Consider the following 18,125-nt stretch of genomic DNA (forward strand, 5'->3'; position numbering starts at 1 on the left):
TTGCGAAAAGTTAGTACTAGATATGTTGTGTGACCGTTGTTTTGGTAGCACCGGTGAGCTCTACATCTAGATGGAGGCCGGCTCTAGGAATCCAGTCTCGCAATCGTACGGCGAAACCCGTCCATTCGTTTCAAGTCTCGGAAAATTCCCGCAGTGTGACACCCTGATCAAGACGTTCAAAAATCCTACGCATCTCATCACACTGCAACGCAAGCTGAGTGTATATTCCGGAAGGGGCGCTATTGATAAGTCAACCTCTTCGGAAAGTCGCCATTCACTCCTGGCCATGCGACAGCATTCACAGGAATTTCGAAGAACAGGGACGTTGTATAATTGACGGCTTGCTCATGCAGCACTTGTCAGGCGCGAGGCGTCTCGACGTTGAACAGGCAAAAGTTATCCTCTGCACATTCCAAAACGGCATCTCACCTGCCGAGCTTACTGTAGTCAGTCAGCTCATCCGAAAATGGTTCATAGCCAGAAGCCTTCACGACAGGCGGCTTGCCCCCCGTTTACTGTTACCCGTTCAGAGGGGCCAAGTTTACCACATTAGTCGCGAGTAGGCCGGAAGTCCCAATCGTGGTGGGGATGGCGCAGCTGCTATCAACCAGCAAGCTCGGGAAAGCATTCTCATTCATCGTCAAGATTCAGCTACGCCAATGCGAAAGAATGGAATTCGAGTGAAAACTAGGCCGCTGTCGATTTTAAGTATCCGCCAAAACGACGCAAATGAGTCGAGATTGATATATCGGGCAACACTCAGACAGGCAGAGCCCATTGCGCGAAGTTGATGATGGCGAGTCGACGCAGCGATAACGGTCTGGTACGTAATCATCTTGCCGACACCCTTGCTTCCAACAAGTTTGTAGCAGTCCGACGGACCTATCGTGTCTCTTCGTGTCTCTTCTCGGATCGTGGGCATGCTTCGTGTCGGTCGGTGGTCTTGTCCCTTGTCTCCAAGAGGTCTTCAACGCCATCCGAGTTCCCATCCTGGTTCTCATCCTATGACACCATGATATCTTTGGGCTTGACTTTATCGTACTCGTCACTAGAGCTACTGTCGGTGGTATTCGCATCGGTCACTGGGGAGTCGGTTTCGACTGACTTGGCGGCCTCGTCAGAGGTGTCTAGAATGGCGCGACCGCCGATGAAGACAATCTTATCGTCCTTCTCGTACTGGCTCCCTACTGTCGGAAATAGATCGAAGGGGACTGCTGGCGTCAATTCTTCCAAACGTAGACGTCGCTCAAGTCCTTGGATTGCGGAGTCGCCAGCTGGGGTCTATGTAAGAGAGGGCGACATGGGCGCGTCGTTTTCTTGGTCGCTGCCGCCGACCGCAGGGGCTCTGCCGGCCTCCGAGTCGCAGTGAAGTCTAGTAGCTTCCAGTTGATGAGCAGACCGCAGGCATCAGAAACGTTGATGATACTTTTTGCGGCATGGAAAAGCATATGATATGTTACGATGCGGAACCCGTCTTCATACCGCACAGGGTCCTCCCACAAGTCGACGCTGGAGGAAAGGGTAGCCATTATGGAGTACTGAGAAGCTTGAAAGTCAAAATTGTCGTCAAGGACGCTGTTCAGCCCATGCCGGCTATACTTGATAGCAAGCCGCTCCGTGGTGTAGACGGGTCGGAATTCGCTTGCCGTGTTGCTGAGGAGTAACTGCATCAGATCGCTGTACGCTTCCGGCGGCGTCGTAAGATCTTGAATCTCGAATTGCGCATACAGCAGCGGGTCGTCCTTGATGGATATGGATGTTTGGGATAGGTCGCTTAGCATCAGGTAATCCGCCAAGGCGCGTCCTTGATGATCGCCGGTATAGTCAATGGGGATCGCCTGGGTTCTGGGGCGTTTCGTCACGACATCGCCTGCGTCCTTGTGGTCGATAGAATGCTTCAGTGACTTTGATGGGCCTGTGATGCGTTGGTCAAGAACGTAAGATGGAAAAGTAGGAGGCTGGGCTCCTCATTACCCCTGGGAACTAGGAGCCAGCTGAATGCTCGGAAGCAACGAAGAGGCGTTGCTAGACAAGTCAGAAGGTGATGAAGCTGCGGCCTTGGTCAAGCTAGTAACGATCTCTGTGAATTAAGTGTTGTGTCGGGATAGCAGTGGTCCCTGTGACGCAGGTCTCGTGGCCTCCGCGTTTGCTGATCTTGAGCGACGCCAAAAAGTGAGCGACAGTGAAATTGAGATGTAGAAGAGAAGGAGGAAGGAGCTACGGAGAAAATATTGAGACAAATCTCTCGGTGCAACGGAAAGAGACATCGGCTCTCCCTCTTTGCAATTGATGAGACTACCGCCAATACCCAGTACTTCCGGTTCGATAAGATCATCGTATTGTCAGGTGCCCGCCCGAACCCGGACACCTCCGTCAGGCTATTTTGAGCCTGCGCGGAAACTCATCACCAAGTCTGTAACGACGTCTGACATGAGCCATATCTCGGCCGAGAGAAAGGAAATGAGACCGAGCACTGTTTGATTTCTCGAAGTGGCCCATGCTATGTTTGGTTTGCTTCCTTAAAACCTGTTTTTGTCAATTAACCTACTCGACCGATTCTGCTTTAAACAAAGTTTCCGTGGGGAGTGCTGCTCTATTTCCAAGAGCATTGAAGAAAAGGGGCGGGTGCAACCTCCAGCAGATTATGTGCTTCATTCCCAGAGGATATTATGCCTCGTTCAGTGCGGTGTCGATGGACCCTGCACGTTCGGCTTCGATGTAATGCATTATCTCCCATCTGTTCGATTGGGCATCCTTCCACACTGTCTCCTCGCTCTCGATCCAAGCCGGTGGCAGGCTGAGAACATGGTAAAGCGGACAATCCCTATGTTCTAGTCCAGGAAGGGTAATGAGGCCGTTGCGAGTAGACACCACCCCCAAGAGCATCATCAACGTGCCGAGTAAATCGCCGTTAAAGGTATGATAACCCCGGGCTGAAACTGGTGCCACCTAGATTGATGCAGGTACCCCAGATAAATGGAGGGTACTACGCCGGAGTCCAAGGCTCTTATAAAAGCAGCCTGTTTCCCACTTTCAGCCTGTCTCCCTTCTTCTCTACCACTCTTCTTTTCTTTCCTTCCCAACGCTCTACTTTTCCGCTTTCCTCTCCCCATCGTTTTGTTCAAAATCGAAGAATCAAATTCTCGCTATGATATCTCCCAGTAATGCTAACTCCATTCCTTCAATCGGTGAGTTGCGAGAGCAACTCGACTATGGCAAACCTAAATTGCCGAGATGCCAGGCATTCTATGAGAGTCTTCGGGTCTTCCGCAAAACCTTCGTAACGAGCCAAGGTCAGGAATTCAGCACACTTCACGACTGGAATAATCGAGAGCATCGAATGGCTTTTCAGGAGATGGCTCTCGCATTTCTTGATCGCGATGGCAACGGGCCACTATTTTGGCCTGACGACGAGGCTCACCCTCGAGCCAACAAACTCAAGTATTCTACTGACGGCAAAGAGTGAGCATTTCCAAATTGAGTGCAAGCAAGGCTTGAAGATAACAGACCTGTAGAATCAAGGAAATCACATGGCAGCTTGTCTGGCGATTGAATCTCCAACAGTATCGAAATACAAAATACAAGAAGAGTAAAAATGCGGATAGTGTTGATACGATATATGTGAGGGGCCTCAGTCACGAAGATTCAATTGACGTGGATGTCTTTGAAGATAGGACTGAGAGACCCAATCATGGAGGGTTACTCAAGAGGTTGAGGTACGTTATCAGATTGCTCACCTTTTGTCCAGACCTCATCTCTAACACGCTATAGCGCAAGCGCGTTTCTTGAATCTACCACCCATCCCCAGCATATCGACCCGAGCGTTATCGATCCTGACTTGGTTGAGTCTCAACCAAGCTTGCCAAATGAACGTCAAGTCCGTAACCAGGTACCCGAATGTCCGGGAATCCACGCGCAGGATATTTCAGTAAGCAACTATAGCTCCACATCAGCCTTCCTTGCCTTGGATGGGCTTTCTCTGACACTTTGTACCCTTGGCAGAATCAAGACATCTTCGCAAGCATTTCGGCGACTGTTCCAAGCGTCATCGCCAAATGGCACCCTACACTGACATGGGCCCTTCTCACAAGCGACCTAGGCTTGCCACCGCCAATTCTTCACGTGCAAAGTCAACAACAAGATCATGTGGCAGCAAACTCCCGGTCGGTTTCAGAAAAAGGAGAATCTCGCGACACGAACGAACGGTGAGGCAGCCGTTGGTGAATAGCAACTCAAACCCAGAGGTTGTCAATAGCTCAAAGGCGTCTACGCAACTCCCAGCTACTGCTGATTCCCTCCAAGCCACTGCCAATAATGTCACGAACGAGGACATTTCCTTGAACGCATTTGACAAAGGTGTCATTCAGGTGAGTACCGAAGCTGAAATACAGCCACCTCAACCAGAAAGGAGCACCAACGGCAATGGTCCTTCAGCACCAGTGCAGCCAACTAAAGCGCTGTCTGACGGACAGATTTCAACCGTCCCTGCCGCGCAACAACCCGACAAAATCGCCTCATCGGTAGTCACCGAAATCACAGGGACCAGCGTTCAACAGCCAGCCGTTTTCAACCAGACACGTCAGACTGCATCGGTGCGATGGGTGCAGGTGAACTTTGTGTACCGCGCGATGACTCTTCATCCACTGCGTCAAAGCTACACTTGGAAGCCAAAAGGAAGCTTTCGGAGCAAGACACTCGCCGAAGTCGTAGGAGAGTTGCCAAAGTTGTCATTACAGTTTGAGTGGTCTGCGCTCAAATACCTATCGTTCCGGATGGTAGCCCGGAATACCGATGTTGAGGAGGTGGTTCCCTGTGGAAAAGAAGCGCAATTTGAGTCTATGAAGCGAATTTTTGCAGAATTCATCCGGGCATGCATTGCAGAAACCCCTTTGGGAGAGGATGTTTTTGTCTGTATTGAGATTGAGCCGCTGACGACTTTGGACTCTGTGAGAGAAAGGGCAGATGTAAAAGACATTGATTTCGATTGGTAGGCAACGTCATGAACGAATGTTTCCAAAGATGCTTTGAATCTATTTTTGAAGACCGCTAGAATAAAACAAGTGTATTGCTTGCGTCGGTGAATCTGAAAACAGTAACCTAGTCTGTTGTCCATCATGTATGACCATAATCTACTAGAACCACTCTGCGACAGTAGACCACCAGGCTTCGGGTGTGACCCAAAGCTGTCCCTACATTTGAATAGGACCTATGAATCGAAATGCTCTAGTCTCACACTCAACGGCTGTCCGGGTGTTGCGGCGACGAACTCGAATTTTCTGAAAAGAGACATGAAAGAAGCATTCCCCAGCACTGTGCCTGTCAGCGAATCATAAAGACCTAGTCTCTTTTCATCATCCGCCATAGCCGCCTCTGGAGGTTGTCAGGAGACCTTTAAAGCTTAGGGCCGAATTCCCTTCACAAAGTTTTGACAAGCCATATGGGCCACATAACGTGATCACTCGCAGTTCCATGCTTTCATCTTGGTCTAGTTTCGGATTCAATAGCATTCAGGCGCCCTGGCTTGTAGAGTTGGCATTTGACGTGCGGAAATCAGCGTTTATTGGCTCATGGCAGACGCCACCCCTCTGTGTGGCTCAGCTGCTGGGGGGGTCATCGGCGGTGAAGACAAGAGAACCTGGTGGTTATCGATTCAAACTACCAGGCTTGCTCAACTGAAGTCGAAAACCTGAATACTCTATCAGACAGCCTTGGCAACCGCTGTTGGAGTTGTTCTCTTGATCCTCTACCCGCACTGCCTTGCCATGGTCCCAACACCCCACATGATATTCTCTTACCGCTCGTGGTGCGAAAGGGAAACGCCAATTGCACCGCGGTTTGCGCGAGACAGCGATTCACAGCTACCACTGATTGCCAACCTGATAGGTCACGTCTGTGGCGTGCGTTTGTAAGGCACTTCCTGGCTATGAAAGATGTGCACAGCAATCTCATCACATGGCGGGAAGTGAGATAGAACCCTACCAAGGTAATTCCGTCCGTTCACCGATGACTTAGTCGGTGGCTGTGTCAACCAGTACAGCCAGACCCACACACTAGCAGCCCCACAAGCGACTTTGCCGGCAACCTCGACCACACCCAGGCCAACTTTTTCTTTAAATACCCCGCTCTGCCTCCTCAAGCAGATGGTTTGCATGCCGCAAATACTATTCAAGACGGGTTCCTCTTTGTTCCGCTCAGCAAGTTTCGATTTTGTTGACACCTTTCTTTTTTTGACAATGTCAACCTACGAACCTATGAGTAATGATCAATTCATTTCTTTAGAAAAGTCGTTTTATTTATGGGTGCAGGCCGCTGCGGTAGACGACGTACACGCCAGTTGTCTCCTCGTCTGCGAGGCCTTTGGCAGCGCCTTGGCAGTAGACGAAAAATCAGAAGCATTCTGCGAAGATGCTGCCGACTCAGGATCCTCGAACCCTACCGTCAATACCTACATCATCTTGCGTTCGACCTCGAATGGACGTCGTTTCATCAGACATTGGACGGCTTTGCTCACAGATCGCGATTTCGACGACAGTGCTAATGTGCTTTTTGGCGAGATGAAGCAAACCAATCCAGAGCATGTCCCAAAGTTACGTCACTTGAAGGACGTTTTGATTGCCTTACGCCGGCATCAGGCACAGGTCCAAGGGCAAATTGATTGAAGCGATTCCAGCAGGGGTCGGATCATGTCAACCTGGGCAAGGCGATGGTGGCGTAGTCAGGATGGTTGGAATGAGGGCATTTTGATAGTCAACGCAGGAAAACCGCACCATTCACTAGTGCCCCCGGGTCCCCGGATGCAGTCGATCATGTGACCGTCCATGCCATAATCACAGCGACCGCATTCCCGCAAGCGCCGTAATGCTATGCACAATGAGGTACTGAACATGTCTCAAAAACCGTCTTGATAGATGGACCGAAAGACTCTAAAGATGGAATGTATGCAGCGGCTTTTCAGTAGCAGCGGTCCATCGGTCGCCCGTGCAAACACTATGATTCAGCACTAGATCTTAATGTTGGCTAGGCGTACGTAAAGCTGGGATTGTCTCGCAGCCGGTCAATACATACTGTATGTCGTTTCCTTCGCCGCGATCAAGAGGCGATTAGCTATAGGAGTGCAATTTTCAGATGGCGATACAGATAAGCTGGTTTGCCATGGGGAGCAGTGGGTCCTTTGCAATGGACGCTGTTCTGGGCGGCCTCGCGCAACCGACAGCCTACTGCGTCTACCGCAGTCATGGCATGTGGGACAAACCTTGCACCGTTTGATGCTTAACCCGCCTGGGATGCCAGGTTTGGAGTCATCACTTCTTGTCAAGCCGTAATCATGGACTGGTTTGTGAGAATGGCCATAAAGGCACTGAGAGACCACGCTCACTACTACATGGGCGCTGCACAGGCTATGCCCATGTTCGTGCAACGGTTCTGTCATGCCCGTCGCCTTTGGTCATGGTGGGCTTGTAATCACACAAAAAAGGACCCCAAGACTTTCATCTTGTAGCACAGTTAGGCGTCCCGACCTGCTCATAACACTGTGTAAACCTCTGCTTCTGGGATATAGTGAAGGAGCGGTCCCTATCTAATGAAGTTACCAAGTACGTTATTCAGGTTATTTACTTTGGAAACCGTCCTCTACCAACGCTAGTTCTCTCTTTCCTATGGAGCCGAACTTCGTGGCAGGTCGACGTGTCAAGCGTCCCGGGCTCCTCGGTGATTAGCAACCTGCCCTCTGACCTTATATACTTATATATACAGATTAGAAAGAAAGAAGAAGAATAAAGGGAAAAAAAGCCAATTTGTGACAACTAGCACACACCAGCGCCTTGAGAGTGCCTGGGTCAGCGGGCGGAAGTCGCCTATGAGACCAAGAAAGGCCCGCCACTTTCGGTGTACCGCAGGCTGCGATACGGGTCTGCAGCGCGCTTACGCCGGCTGGCTCGGCTCATCCTGGGAACAGCGAGGAACCAACCTTTCGAGGATGGCCTCGACGTACAACGTGTCGCCAAGATTGGAACGCTTTGCGTTGATAGACTTCTGTAGCTCTAGGGCTCGCGGCTCGCCAGCGCTGTCTGGAGAGAACGGCAAAAGCTCGAGGGTATGCGTGCAACAGCCACTGTTCAGTTGTTGCAAGTTGGGTGACGTTACCACCAACAGCCTTTTCGTGGTTGGGAAGCAATCCGTTCTTGTAGCTAAACTGCTCAGCGTCGCATCAGGTACGAAGCTCGGGACTGCAATCGTCGCAATTTCTTTGACTTTGGGGAAGCGTGAAACAAAGAAAATGAAGACGGTCATGTCTAGAGGAGCGAAGTCGAGGTGGAGAATGTCGAGCTCCGGGCGGCAGTAAACCGGTCCAGATTTGCTGTCTCCGGAGAAAGGCTTGTAGTGCGAAAGAGCAGTCTGACGGGATCGCCTGCACGTGTGCATACACGTGTGCATACACGTGTGAAGGAGTGCTGGATGGCCGGCAGCGTGGAAGGTGAAGCTGGGCGGGCTGCGCGTCGGATACCCACGGTGAGTGACGCGGAGAACACGCGGGTCAGGCACGGGCAGGACGTATTCCCAAATGAGATCTTGCAGTTCGGGTGGAAGGTCTGTGAAACGGAAGCGCTGGTGTCGCAAATGTTGAGTTTCGACATTCGCCTGCTTATCGAGGGCCCCTGGTGAGAGTTGGGAAATATTCACGCCGACTTTCGTTGCGAGCTGAGAGGAAACCGCTGCGGTGGGGGGCGGGACGAGTCAGTCGTGCGCAGAGAGTCCAATACTTTTTCTGGGCAAAGGTGTGCGATGCTTCTGGTGCAGAGCATCGCCACACGGATCAGTGGCAGTGCAGCAAGTCAAGATCGCTGTCTGGTCGACCTTTTCCCAGCTGTGATACAGAGGTCGGGGCCGATGCCAGTCTCGCCAGGCACCCCACGCCAGGCTTCTGGTCTCGGTGGGCACTGGCTGGCCTATCACCTGTGAGCGTTGCACAGTACCGCATCGGCAGCGATACGCTGGACCGACTACATACGACTCATCGTCTTCGAACCGCACGCAGTCTGTGTCTTCGAAAGGAACACGGTAGAGTCACTCCGAAGAACATCGGCCTCGCATGGCTGGCAGACGTGCCCCCGCTGGGAAGTAGCGTTTTAGGGGGCTAGCCAAGAGACCAACGGCCATATGCGGACCAAAGGGCACAATGGTGGCATCAAACGGTTTTCACAAAAAAAAAAAAAAAGGATAGTGGCAGATAGATGCGAGACATCCACAGACGACCCGGTTAAGGCAATGAATCCCACCAACGATGCATTGGATCAACGTCCTTCATCGAACAAGAAGCCATCCTCACTCCGTGTGATTGCACCCAAACGGCCAGCCTCACCTGTCAGTGGTACTTTGCTATACCGACGCTCGCTCGTCCACCTGTGGGCGGTGCATGCCTGTTGCCACCTCACTGTATCTCTGGCGTACCGTGTACGCAGGGCCCGTAGTTCATTAGACGGTCACGGACCACTCGCAGCTGTCAGCCCGTGCTGGCTCAGTCTGGTGGAGGTATCGCATCTCCAGCGCCCCTATCCTGAGCCCACTGTCGGGCCATCCCGAGCGGCAACCACACAGTGCACGCTGCTTGAACACTCTTGGTCAAGGATTGGTCTCTGCTATTCCATGCTGTCAAGGGCCTGCGCGTCTCGCGTCAAACGCCATCCGCGTTACCTACTGTTACAGGAGACGTGGGGAGCGGCGGCAGCACACAGCATCCAGAGGACGCTGAATTCGCGAGAACGCTTGATAGTCGGGAGACACGGTGCTCATGAAAGCTTCCATCCCCTCCCCCGGGGAATAATCCGCTCTCTCTGACTGATGACGCCCAACTTCATCGGGTTGCCCAACCGACATCGGGGAGAAGAAGGATTGTGTGTGCATTAAGGTATAAATCGGGCTCACAATCGAATTTCAGCAATTCGGCATCTTAGAGCGCTCGGAACGGGAGCCACGGCAGTATGCGCGGTTGTGGCAGCTACTTCGCCTCCGTTCGTTGCGATCACCAACCGGGAAGACACCGGCGACGCGCCAAGTCCAGCCACGTCGCGACCCGCCGAGCGACAGGCTCCAAGCCGTCAAGGTCGTCGGCGAAAAGGCACACTACATCGGCGAAGTGGAAGAGCATGCGGTTGTAGACGATGTCACCGGCTTCCACCGCCGACGGGACGGCCGCGCCCCGCGATGTGGGCATCAGCTCTGGTCGTGTTGGGTCTGGCGATGTCCAAGCTGAGTCTTTGATGACGACGCTCTTCGTCGCGTTTCCTATCAACACAAGCATACTTGGGCATTGGATGTCCGGACGTGGCATGCCATCCAGCAGTCTCTGGGCATGGCCCGACTTCTGGCCGAATGGTTGGGTCAAGCCGAGACCACGGGTTGACGTTCACGCAGGCAATAGTACTGGTCGAAGGGAGAAAGCCCCTTCGGACTCGTCCAGCAGGAGACCGCCAGTCGCGGAAGTGGGAAATCATGCAATGTCGCACATACGGCCCAGAGTGATCACAAGGGAAAGCGGGTTCGGGTACCAAATTACCAGCCGCGAGTCATTGAGATGTTTTCTAGTACACTGTACTGCGATGCCTCTTCCAAAACCAACACCGCCGATCGAACGCACCAGTACCCGCGAATGCAACAGTGGTGCTGGCCGCGGCTCGTCCATGTCAAGGTGAACGCATGTCAGCACTCAAATCGTCCAATGGACAGACCTTCCGGGCAAGGCCTCGATTCCACACCGGAAGCATGGTTGGGGAAACCCCCGAGAGTACTCGTACAAGGGTGCAGCGTACCGCCCACATCTGTCCAACCAACTGGGTACTCGGTACAGGGCCAGCTGCAACAGGGACAGTGGACACAGTGCCTTCCGTCCAAGTTCCATGCCCACAGAGGATCTTGCACATAATCCGTTTCACCTCGCGGCAAATCGATGAGACTCGGGGTGGGATTGTTGAAAGAGGTGCCGCCTGCCGGTTGGCTCCCCTCCGAAAATCCGGCGGAGTCGTCGCGGCTCCGAGGGCTGTTGTGGCCGTGGTGAATCCCGGTGGCGTTTGCCTGCCAGACGTCGCACAAGCCGGACTGGGATAGCGCAGGTGATGCCGCTGGTGCTTTCGCCTTTTTCTTCCGGATAGCTCGAGGCTTGCGTTTCAGTTGAACATCAGCCGAGCCCGCGGCTGCGAGCCGCCAAAGAGAGCCCTTCCCTTCTTGTCGTTCGAAAGCCTGTTTCTCCAAGGTCAGCCAGATGCCCTTTGGTTGACGATGTTCCGGAAGCCACTGACGGACCTGATTTAGGCTGAGGTTTGAGCGGACGCTGCTTTTCCATCGGTGATTCTCATCGGTGGCTCTCTCGGTGTTCTCTACGAACCAGCCGTAGAGTTCGCCTAGGGTCATCTGCCCCGAGTCCTTATCACGAAGGGCCAGATGAATGAGTTTCGCATAAGTCATCTGACGTCCGCCCTCGTCCAAGTTGATCTTGGTGGTAGTTGATGATTCGTCGGCCACCAAATCCGCGTTTGGAGAGACTGGCTCCCCGTTGCCTTGATGAGAGACGGGATGTTGTGCCTTTCGGGGAGATGTGGCGGCGTTGATGCCAGGAGACATCAGCGATGTGGGGCTGTTGAAATCCATTGATCAAACTTAGCCTGTCGCGTTGGCAAACTCGAGAGTGCCTTCTAAAAACAAACTCACATATTCCACGTCGAGCATCAAGAGATGTTCTCGTTTGACACATGCTGTTTTTATCGACCCGTTCTATCCTTGCTGGTATTGTAGCCAACAGGACCCCTGGGTCGAACAGCGAGAACCGGAAACTGCTCGTGTGAAGCCTCGAGAGCCGAAACTGGATGGCTACGTCTGTAGCTCCGCGGGCTTCGCTTCTGGCTACACCCTGCTGCCATCCCCGGCCTATGACGTGCCCAAGCAGGCCTGCCTTCCAAGCTGACCAGCCTCTGACCATTCGACACTCGATCGGCCGGGTAATGCCGAATTGACCCGATGCACTTGAAGAATTCATCCCATTTCGGCCCCACCTACAAGAAACCCTCATTCAATTTTCCTCAAAGCACTGACCTTCAACAGCTTTTACACGGATCAAAACAAACAACGCGGCACCTTTGGACCTATACCGCTAGCATCCCGTAGTTCAGAATTTTCGTCTCGTTCCCGGTCGCCGGCCCTCCGGGTCGGCTGGTACCATTTCCACATGGCAGATCATCTCCTTTGTCCTGGCGTTTTCGTCACGCGTTCATGTCCGGGGTATGCGGGCGATGGAAGGGTGGCAGGTCTGTGTTCAGGTAGGACCGTCGGGCGATCTCGACAGTTGTCGTCACCAGAACACCACCACCTGCGTGTTGGGGCCCGGGGTCGCTGTCTCTACGTATTCGGGCTCGGTATTGCCTCAGTCTGTCGAGAGACCAATTCCACCCGTGTTGCGGACTATGTTCGTCTGAAAAGCGTTCCGACGATGCGGGACGGCGGCGGGACGCGAACTTGACAAACAGAAGACGCAGGGTGGGTAAGCTCCCACAAAGCATCGCCATGGACTGCTCGACGGACTCCACCGGGGATCTGACGCGGACGGCTGATGCCACGCAAGCGCTGTCTGCCCTGTGAGATTTCCTCTCCTTCCCTCCTGCCAGAGAGCGGGTGCGTGACTCACCCGGAACCAACGCTGAACAGCGCGATAACTGCCAGGCGCTGCCGGAGAGAAACTTTCAGTCGTCAAACGTCTAAGATTGGCAGGAGCAAGATAGTGATATCTTCTGCCATGGCGAGTCTGCCACTACTATACCCCACCGCTTCCAAGCTGAGACATCGACGGTCGGTGATGGTGCGATTCCAGATCGACTGTATAGGCAAGCATTGCACCGCGAATGGGATGGTGAAGAGCGTGCGGTGCAGCAGGAGCACGATCACGATGCCGATGAGTCCGCTGGAATGGCAATGCTGGAACAGATGCAAGTAGTCACGTCTTCCGGGTCACGGGCGGACATGGCGAGCGTGCTGCTGATACATCCAGACTGGATGGATGCCTTGTCAGCGCGACAGACCTGGACGATGCTGCAGTGACTCACGGCACCTGATGGAACCTGCGAAAGGACCTCGACGGCCGACGTCGCCTCCACGGCAAAATGAACGGGCTGGAGGAGCAGGGCTACGAGAGCTAGCGACCAGCGAAACATTGCAGAGGACGAACTGACGAGTAACCATGGTGATGTGGAGACAGATCAGCGGCGACGGTCACCGGGGTTTCAGCGGCCTCAGAAGCATCCTATAAGAGCAACGCGCAGCGTACGAGATACGATCATGATAAAGAGCATACATGCTGTGTTGGGAGAAACATCTGGTGCTGGCCGTAGCGGACGTAACCTGCTTCCGTAGTGGTGCTCGAGGATGGCATGGATGGTTTGCAGCCACTTACAGCGCTGGTGGGCAACTTGCTGACCAGTGCCTTGTCCTGCATCTCTGCTCGCCCATGAATTTCACGACAAGGTTGAATCCTGTACTTGATGCTTCGTAGTTGGCAGCCTGGCTCGAAGGCGAAGCGTAGGGCATTGTCTTATCACGGTTTGCAGAGTGTATCGCCCGGTAAAGGAACCCTCCAGGGTAGTGCTGGGACTTTTGGCAGATTCTGCCACGGGCAGGCTCACTCACATGGCTGGCGTCTGTGGAGAATAAGATTCTATGAAAAAATTACAGTACAAACCAATTTGCGCGAAGGAAATCCGACTCGCCACCTAGACTATATCGTCCTCCTCTTCTTCAGCATTGGACTCAAAGCTTTCCCCCGACAGTTCTGAGCTTTCAACGAAGCCGGAGTCGGCGTTGGACGTTCCAACATACTCGTCGAGCAGGTCTTCATCTGCGTCACACATTGAATGACCTGCCGACTCCAGCTCGTCGTCGCTGAGCGTGTCGAGGAACAACTCGGGCGCGCCTGCGGTGTTCAACTGGAAGACGGCGCGTGTCCGGTGCATCGACGACTCGTGAGTGTCGGGAAACAAGATCCGCACGCAGCAGTACATGTAAAGCATCTTCCTCGACACCGAATCGTCGTATAGGTTCAGAGATGGGGGCAGTAACCCCGGCTGGATGGCGTCCTCCGGCGCATGGATTTCCCATATCCGCGCAGAGAACATCAGGACCTGTTCCAGCACATTGACAACGACGGGTATGTTGCCCAAGTCGAAGTTCAACGCCTTATCAAACTCGAACAGGAGGTTGGTTCTGTTGCCCAACAGTCCTCCATCAGGCAAGCCGTGCGCATTGCGGATTTTGAGGCATGCCAGAAGCGCAGCTACCTTGACGACGAACTCTTTGCCTCGGAGAGGTCCACACAGAGAGCCTATCACGTAGGCGACGAACCGATGTCCCGCGTCGCTGTTGATGTCTTCTTTTACCTTGTCAAACGGCGGGTACCACGTGTCTTCAGTCAGTCCGCTGTGGGGGTAGTTGACGGCCAGGCAGATTGCAAGGCAGCACCGCTCGTCTTGCCGTAGCAGACTGGTCCTGGTTTCCGTCAGCAAGACGTTACCGCGGTGAGGTGACTCTATGCCGCTCACCACATGGAGTCCATAATCTAGGCGAGCACGTCTACGGCTGCTCGATGGCTCCTGTGTATATCACGCGGGTGACGACCTTAATATCGTCAGTAACACAACTTCAGACAGGTGTCCTGGTCAGACGAGAGCGACTTGTGTTCTTTTCACGTGTGAGCTCATGTTGACAGCCGATATCGTCTACCAGAAAATGGATCTCCTTCATAGCCAGTTCTGCAAAGGCCGTAATCTGCTGGGCATTTCATGCCAACAGCCGCTTTTGCAATGGCACCGAGATCTTGGACGCCATCGCGGAGGGGAATATCTATGCATAAAAGTGCGTGGCACATCCCATTGGCCAAGGGGAGATCGCCTCGTGGGTAACGGATGCGGAACAACTCTATCGCTCGTTGAAAGTACGGCAACGACAGCGGCCTGACCTGCTGTACTTTTTCGGCTGGTGTTTGATCGTTCAAGAAGCGGTCATGGTCAATGTGTGGCTTTTCCCTCGAGCTCCACAGCCATATCTTTCTTTCATAGTGTATAAAATGATCTGGGACACGCCGCTGGCTCAGCATCCTAGCGGCACTTCAGCCGATCCGCATGGCAATTGGCAGCCAGACTTTTGAAGTGCCCTCGCCAATCAACCGGTCTGCCGTATCAGCCAGCCGACTTAGACAACAAAGTGGCGGCCTTGGGCGGGACGAGCCACGCTATCGACCTCACAAAGAATACAATACAGTCTCGAAAAGCACCGGTCAGTAGAGACAAACGTCTGGAAGAACTTGTGAGAGACTCCGGCCGTCTCCGTCGCCCTGAAAGGTACAACCTTCGTGGCCAACATCGACGAGGCTATGACGCAGCTTGTCGATTCGCTTAGGAGATTGAAGAGCGTCATCGATGACACAAAATCGGTGTTGGAGCCAAGCATGGCTCGTGACAGTTCCTCGAAGGCCAATTTGTACGGCGATCAAGAGAATTTCTACGGACAAGGCTTGTCATTGACGAAAGCTGAACTTGATCTCCTTCTGACTCCCGTACGACGTGGTCGAGGGGAATATGATTTTGAAGTTGTCGACACAAGGAGGGCCCTGAAGGGGACACCGGACAATCTTGGAGGCTGGTTCTAGTGAGGAACGAGGCGTCTGTATAACGGCACGTCGAGTCTGACATTGGGGTTTGGTTCTGTCGAATTACGTTTGCGCTGACGTCCATCCCGTGACCGGCTTCACTCGATCCCGCTTATCTGTCTTGGGCATCCGACTGTCCGGCACCTGTCTACATGCCTTTTTTCGTAGAGTCCAGCGCTCATGCAAGCTAATTTGGGCGACTACCAATTTGTCGAAGGGCGCGCAGTGAAAGTGGCACTGCTTTTGGTGATTGTTCAGTTGCGCCGCCGACGAAAAGCCAGGTTTCTGACGGCGGTCCCGGCATCTGTGGCGGTTGGCGTGAGATGGTAACCATAATCACTGTTGGGTTTTTGCAGCTTATTCTGCGGCCAGACTTGGATCTTTTAGACCTTCCGAAGCGACGAGGCAGAAGATGTACAATACGATACCCAGTAGGCGGTGTTTTCGTCCTTGACTCCTCCGACGCGTCATTGCATTTGTCCGCCTACGTAGCAAGTCGTACCCACACAACTGCGCTTACTTGAAGCTAAAAGCATGTGTTGTCTGAAGCCAGGAACGGCTCCAAACATCGTCTTGGCGGCTCCTTCGGATCGCGTGTAAGCTCAAAACCACTGAGCTACTGTAACACAACCTATCAATCCTGCGGACTCGACCAAAGAGCCCGGAGTCTATCGGCCGCTTCGAGCTTTTTGCAATGCGGCGCAGAGATTGGTCAACGGAGCTTTTCGTTTCACGCTCTAGCTGTATCGTACGTAGGTAGCTGGGGTGTGCCGCACAAGAATCGTCCCGTGCAATCGGCCTGCTGCTCCAGAAGTGGAAGCGATACTGCGATACCATCATCAAGCTCCACACCCGATTCGAATGAGTCGGACGGCGGTTGGCGTTGTTGCGTGCGTATGTATCAAGCAATCTCCTCAGCCTCTCTTCACCGTCGCGTTCTCAGGGCAGCACCACTTGGTTGTTACTCGTCAGCCATCGTCGCCCCCGTCCTCGCCTGGAGCGCTTCCGCTTCGCCGACTCGGATGCTTGTCAGACAACCGGGCTGGTGCGAGCTAACACAAAACAAAGGAGCACCTCCCCGTCCATTGCGATAGAACTCGGCACCACCTGCGCCAGCGCGTATGATGTATTTTGGCAAAGGTTGCCAGATGCCCAGCTCGAACATTCAACCTATAAGATATGGGAATCTCCTCATCACCACGTACTTCATGATCTGCTTCGCTGCGGCCAAACACGCAACGACATACTTGACGAACCCTACAGTGACAAAGGCCTCTCCAATGTCAGTATCGAACTTGCTGGCGCCCGGACCGGACTCACAGACAGTTTTGGACGAGGCCACGGTCCGTTACGAAGACGCGTCGAGACCGCGAACCCCGCCAGTGTATGAGACGTCGTGGTCAGCAAACGCAAAGTGCCGTCAAAGGGACCACCAATCAGACGCCGAGCCGCGCCCGTTATTATCGCCTGCGAAGCTGGCTTCCTCTGGGGAATCTACTTTTGAGGATATGCTTTCGGTGCTCAAGCTACAGTCCTCCGCAGTGACCTCCTCGAGTTTGGCTCTTCAGCAACAGATGTTCGACGGTTATGGCAGTCGAGGTTTCCCTTACCACTCGGCTCAGATGTGGCCTATTTGCTGTTGCAATCCATCCATCAGGTGAGTCAGACTGGCATTCTGTAAGGACGAAGGAGGCGACTGCTAATGATTTCAAGTTTTTGGTGGAGATCCTCACGCGACCAGCAGCTCCTCGATGTCCCTAGCCTGGGTAAGCATGCGTCGGTTCCCCTCTATCCCGCTTGCAATTGCTGTTGTGGATGGCATGACGGCTTTGCCGGTGGGATGCGTAAGCCACGGGGAGACGGCACGTCGGCCGGCTGTTCCAGGGAGAGCTCGTACGCCGAAGCCGACTTTATTGATGCGTGCCTGAGCAGTGTCACTCACTGTGCCTGTGCTACGCCGGCTGAGCTGCTTCACCCGTGGACTTACGGCTTCGGCACTCAGCCCATTCCGCACCAGGACGTCTTGCTTGGATACGGCAACGATTGGGATGTAGCTGGGGAGCAATTGGATCTTGTCGTGTTCCAACATCCGCATTTCCTGAACAGATAACCCCATTGGACGATTGAAGGCTTAATCTCTCTTCTTTCACTTTGTCACGTGTGGGCCAGCGACGTACTGTATCATGTGGCGGGCTTTTGATTTTGGGATAGGATGGTTACTGTCACCAGATGTAGATAGATGTGGATGATGCGGCCCGCAATAATGGGTCCGTTTTTGCCGTGACAGTCACGAACAAAGGTTCTGGAAATTATTGTTCAGGTTGATAACGGGAAAATGGAGGTATTCATGCAACGAAACGGAAACAATACTCGACACACGTCCAACCATGTCCGCAGCCTTTACCGTGTGCTGAGTCAAAGTCGTCTGCTCTTTCATCGATGAAAA

At 53.4% G+C, this 18,125-nt stretch overlaps 4 protein-coding genes across 4 annotated transcripts; 1 reads left to right on the forward strand and 3 right to left on the reverse strand.

Moving 5' to 3' along the window:
- Positions 1-1,002: 1,002 nt before the first annotated feature.
- On the reverse strand, positions 1,003-11,640 carry CORC01_13285 (fork head domain-containing protein; the record flags this gene model as incomplete). Its single annotated transcript, XM_022624902.1, has 3 exons — positions 1,003-1,176; positions 1,236-1,915; positions 10,929-11,640. The coding sequence occupies 3 exons, from the start codon at positions 11,638-11,640 to the stop codon at positions 1,003-1,005; spliced, it is 1,566 nt and encodes a 521-aa protein (XP_022468593.1).
- Positions 11,641-12,248: 608 nt separating this feature from the next.
- Positions 12,249-13,193, reverse strand: CORC01_13286 (uncharacterized protein; the record flags this gene model as incomplete). Its single annotated transcript, XM_022624903.1, has 3 exons — positions 12,249-12,682; positions 12,831-12,957; positions 13,086-13,193. The coding sequence occupies 3 exons, from the start codon at positions 13,191-13,193 to the stop codon at positions 12,249-12,251; spliced, it is 669 nt and encodes a 222-aa protein (XP_022468594.1).
- A 555-nt stretch (positions 13,194-13,748) lies between these two features.
- CORC01_13287 (uncharacterized protein) lies at positions 13,749-14,578 on the reverse strand (the record flags this gene model as incomplete). The annotated part of the gene is made up of 2 exons (XM_022624904.1): positions 13,749-14,520; positions 14,574-14,578. The coding sequence occupies 2 exons, from the start codon at positions 14,576-14,578 to the stop codon at positions 13,749-13,751; spliced, it is 777 nt and encodes a 258-aa protein (XP_022468595.1).
- Positions 14,579-16,887: 2,309 nt separating this feature from the next.
- Positions 16,888-17,789, forward strand: CORC01_13288 (uncharacterized protein; the record flags this gene model as incomplete). The annotated part of the gene is made up of 2 exons (XM_022624905.1): positions 16,888-17,336; positions 17,405-17,789. The coding sequence occupies 2 exons, from the start codon at positions 16,888-16,890 to the stop codon at positions 17,787-17,789; spliced, it is 834 nt and encodes a 277-aa protein (XP_022468596.1).
- Positions 17,790-18,125: the final 336 nt, after the last annotated feature.

Source organism: Colletotrichum orchidophilum (assembly GCF_001831195.1).
Source record: "Colletotrichum orchidophilum strain IMI 309357 chromosome Unknown Scaffold_184.1, whole genome shotgun sequence".
NCBI lineage: Eukaryota > Fungi > Ascomycota > Sordariomycetes > Glomerellales > Glomerellaceae > Colletotrichum > Colletotrichum orchidophilum.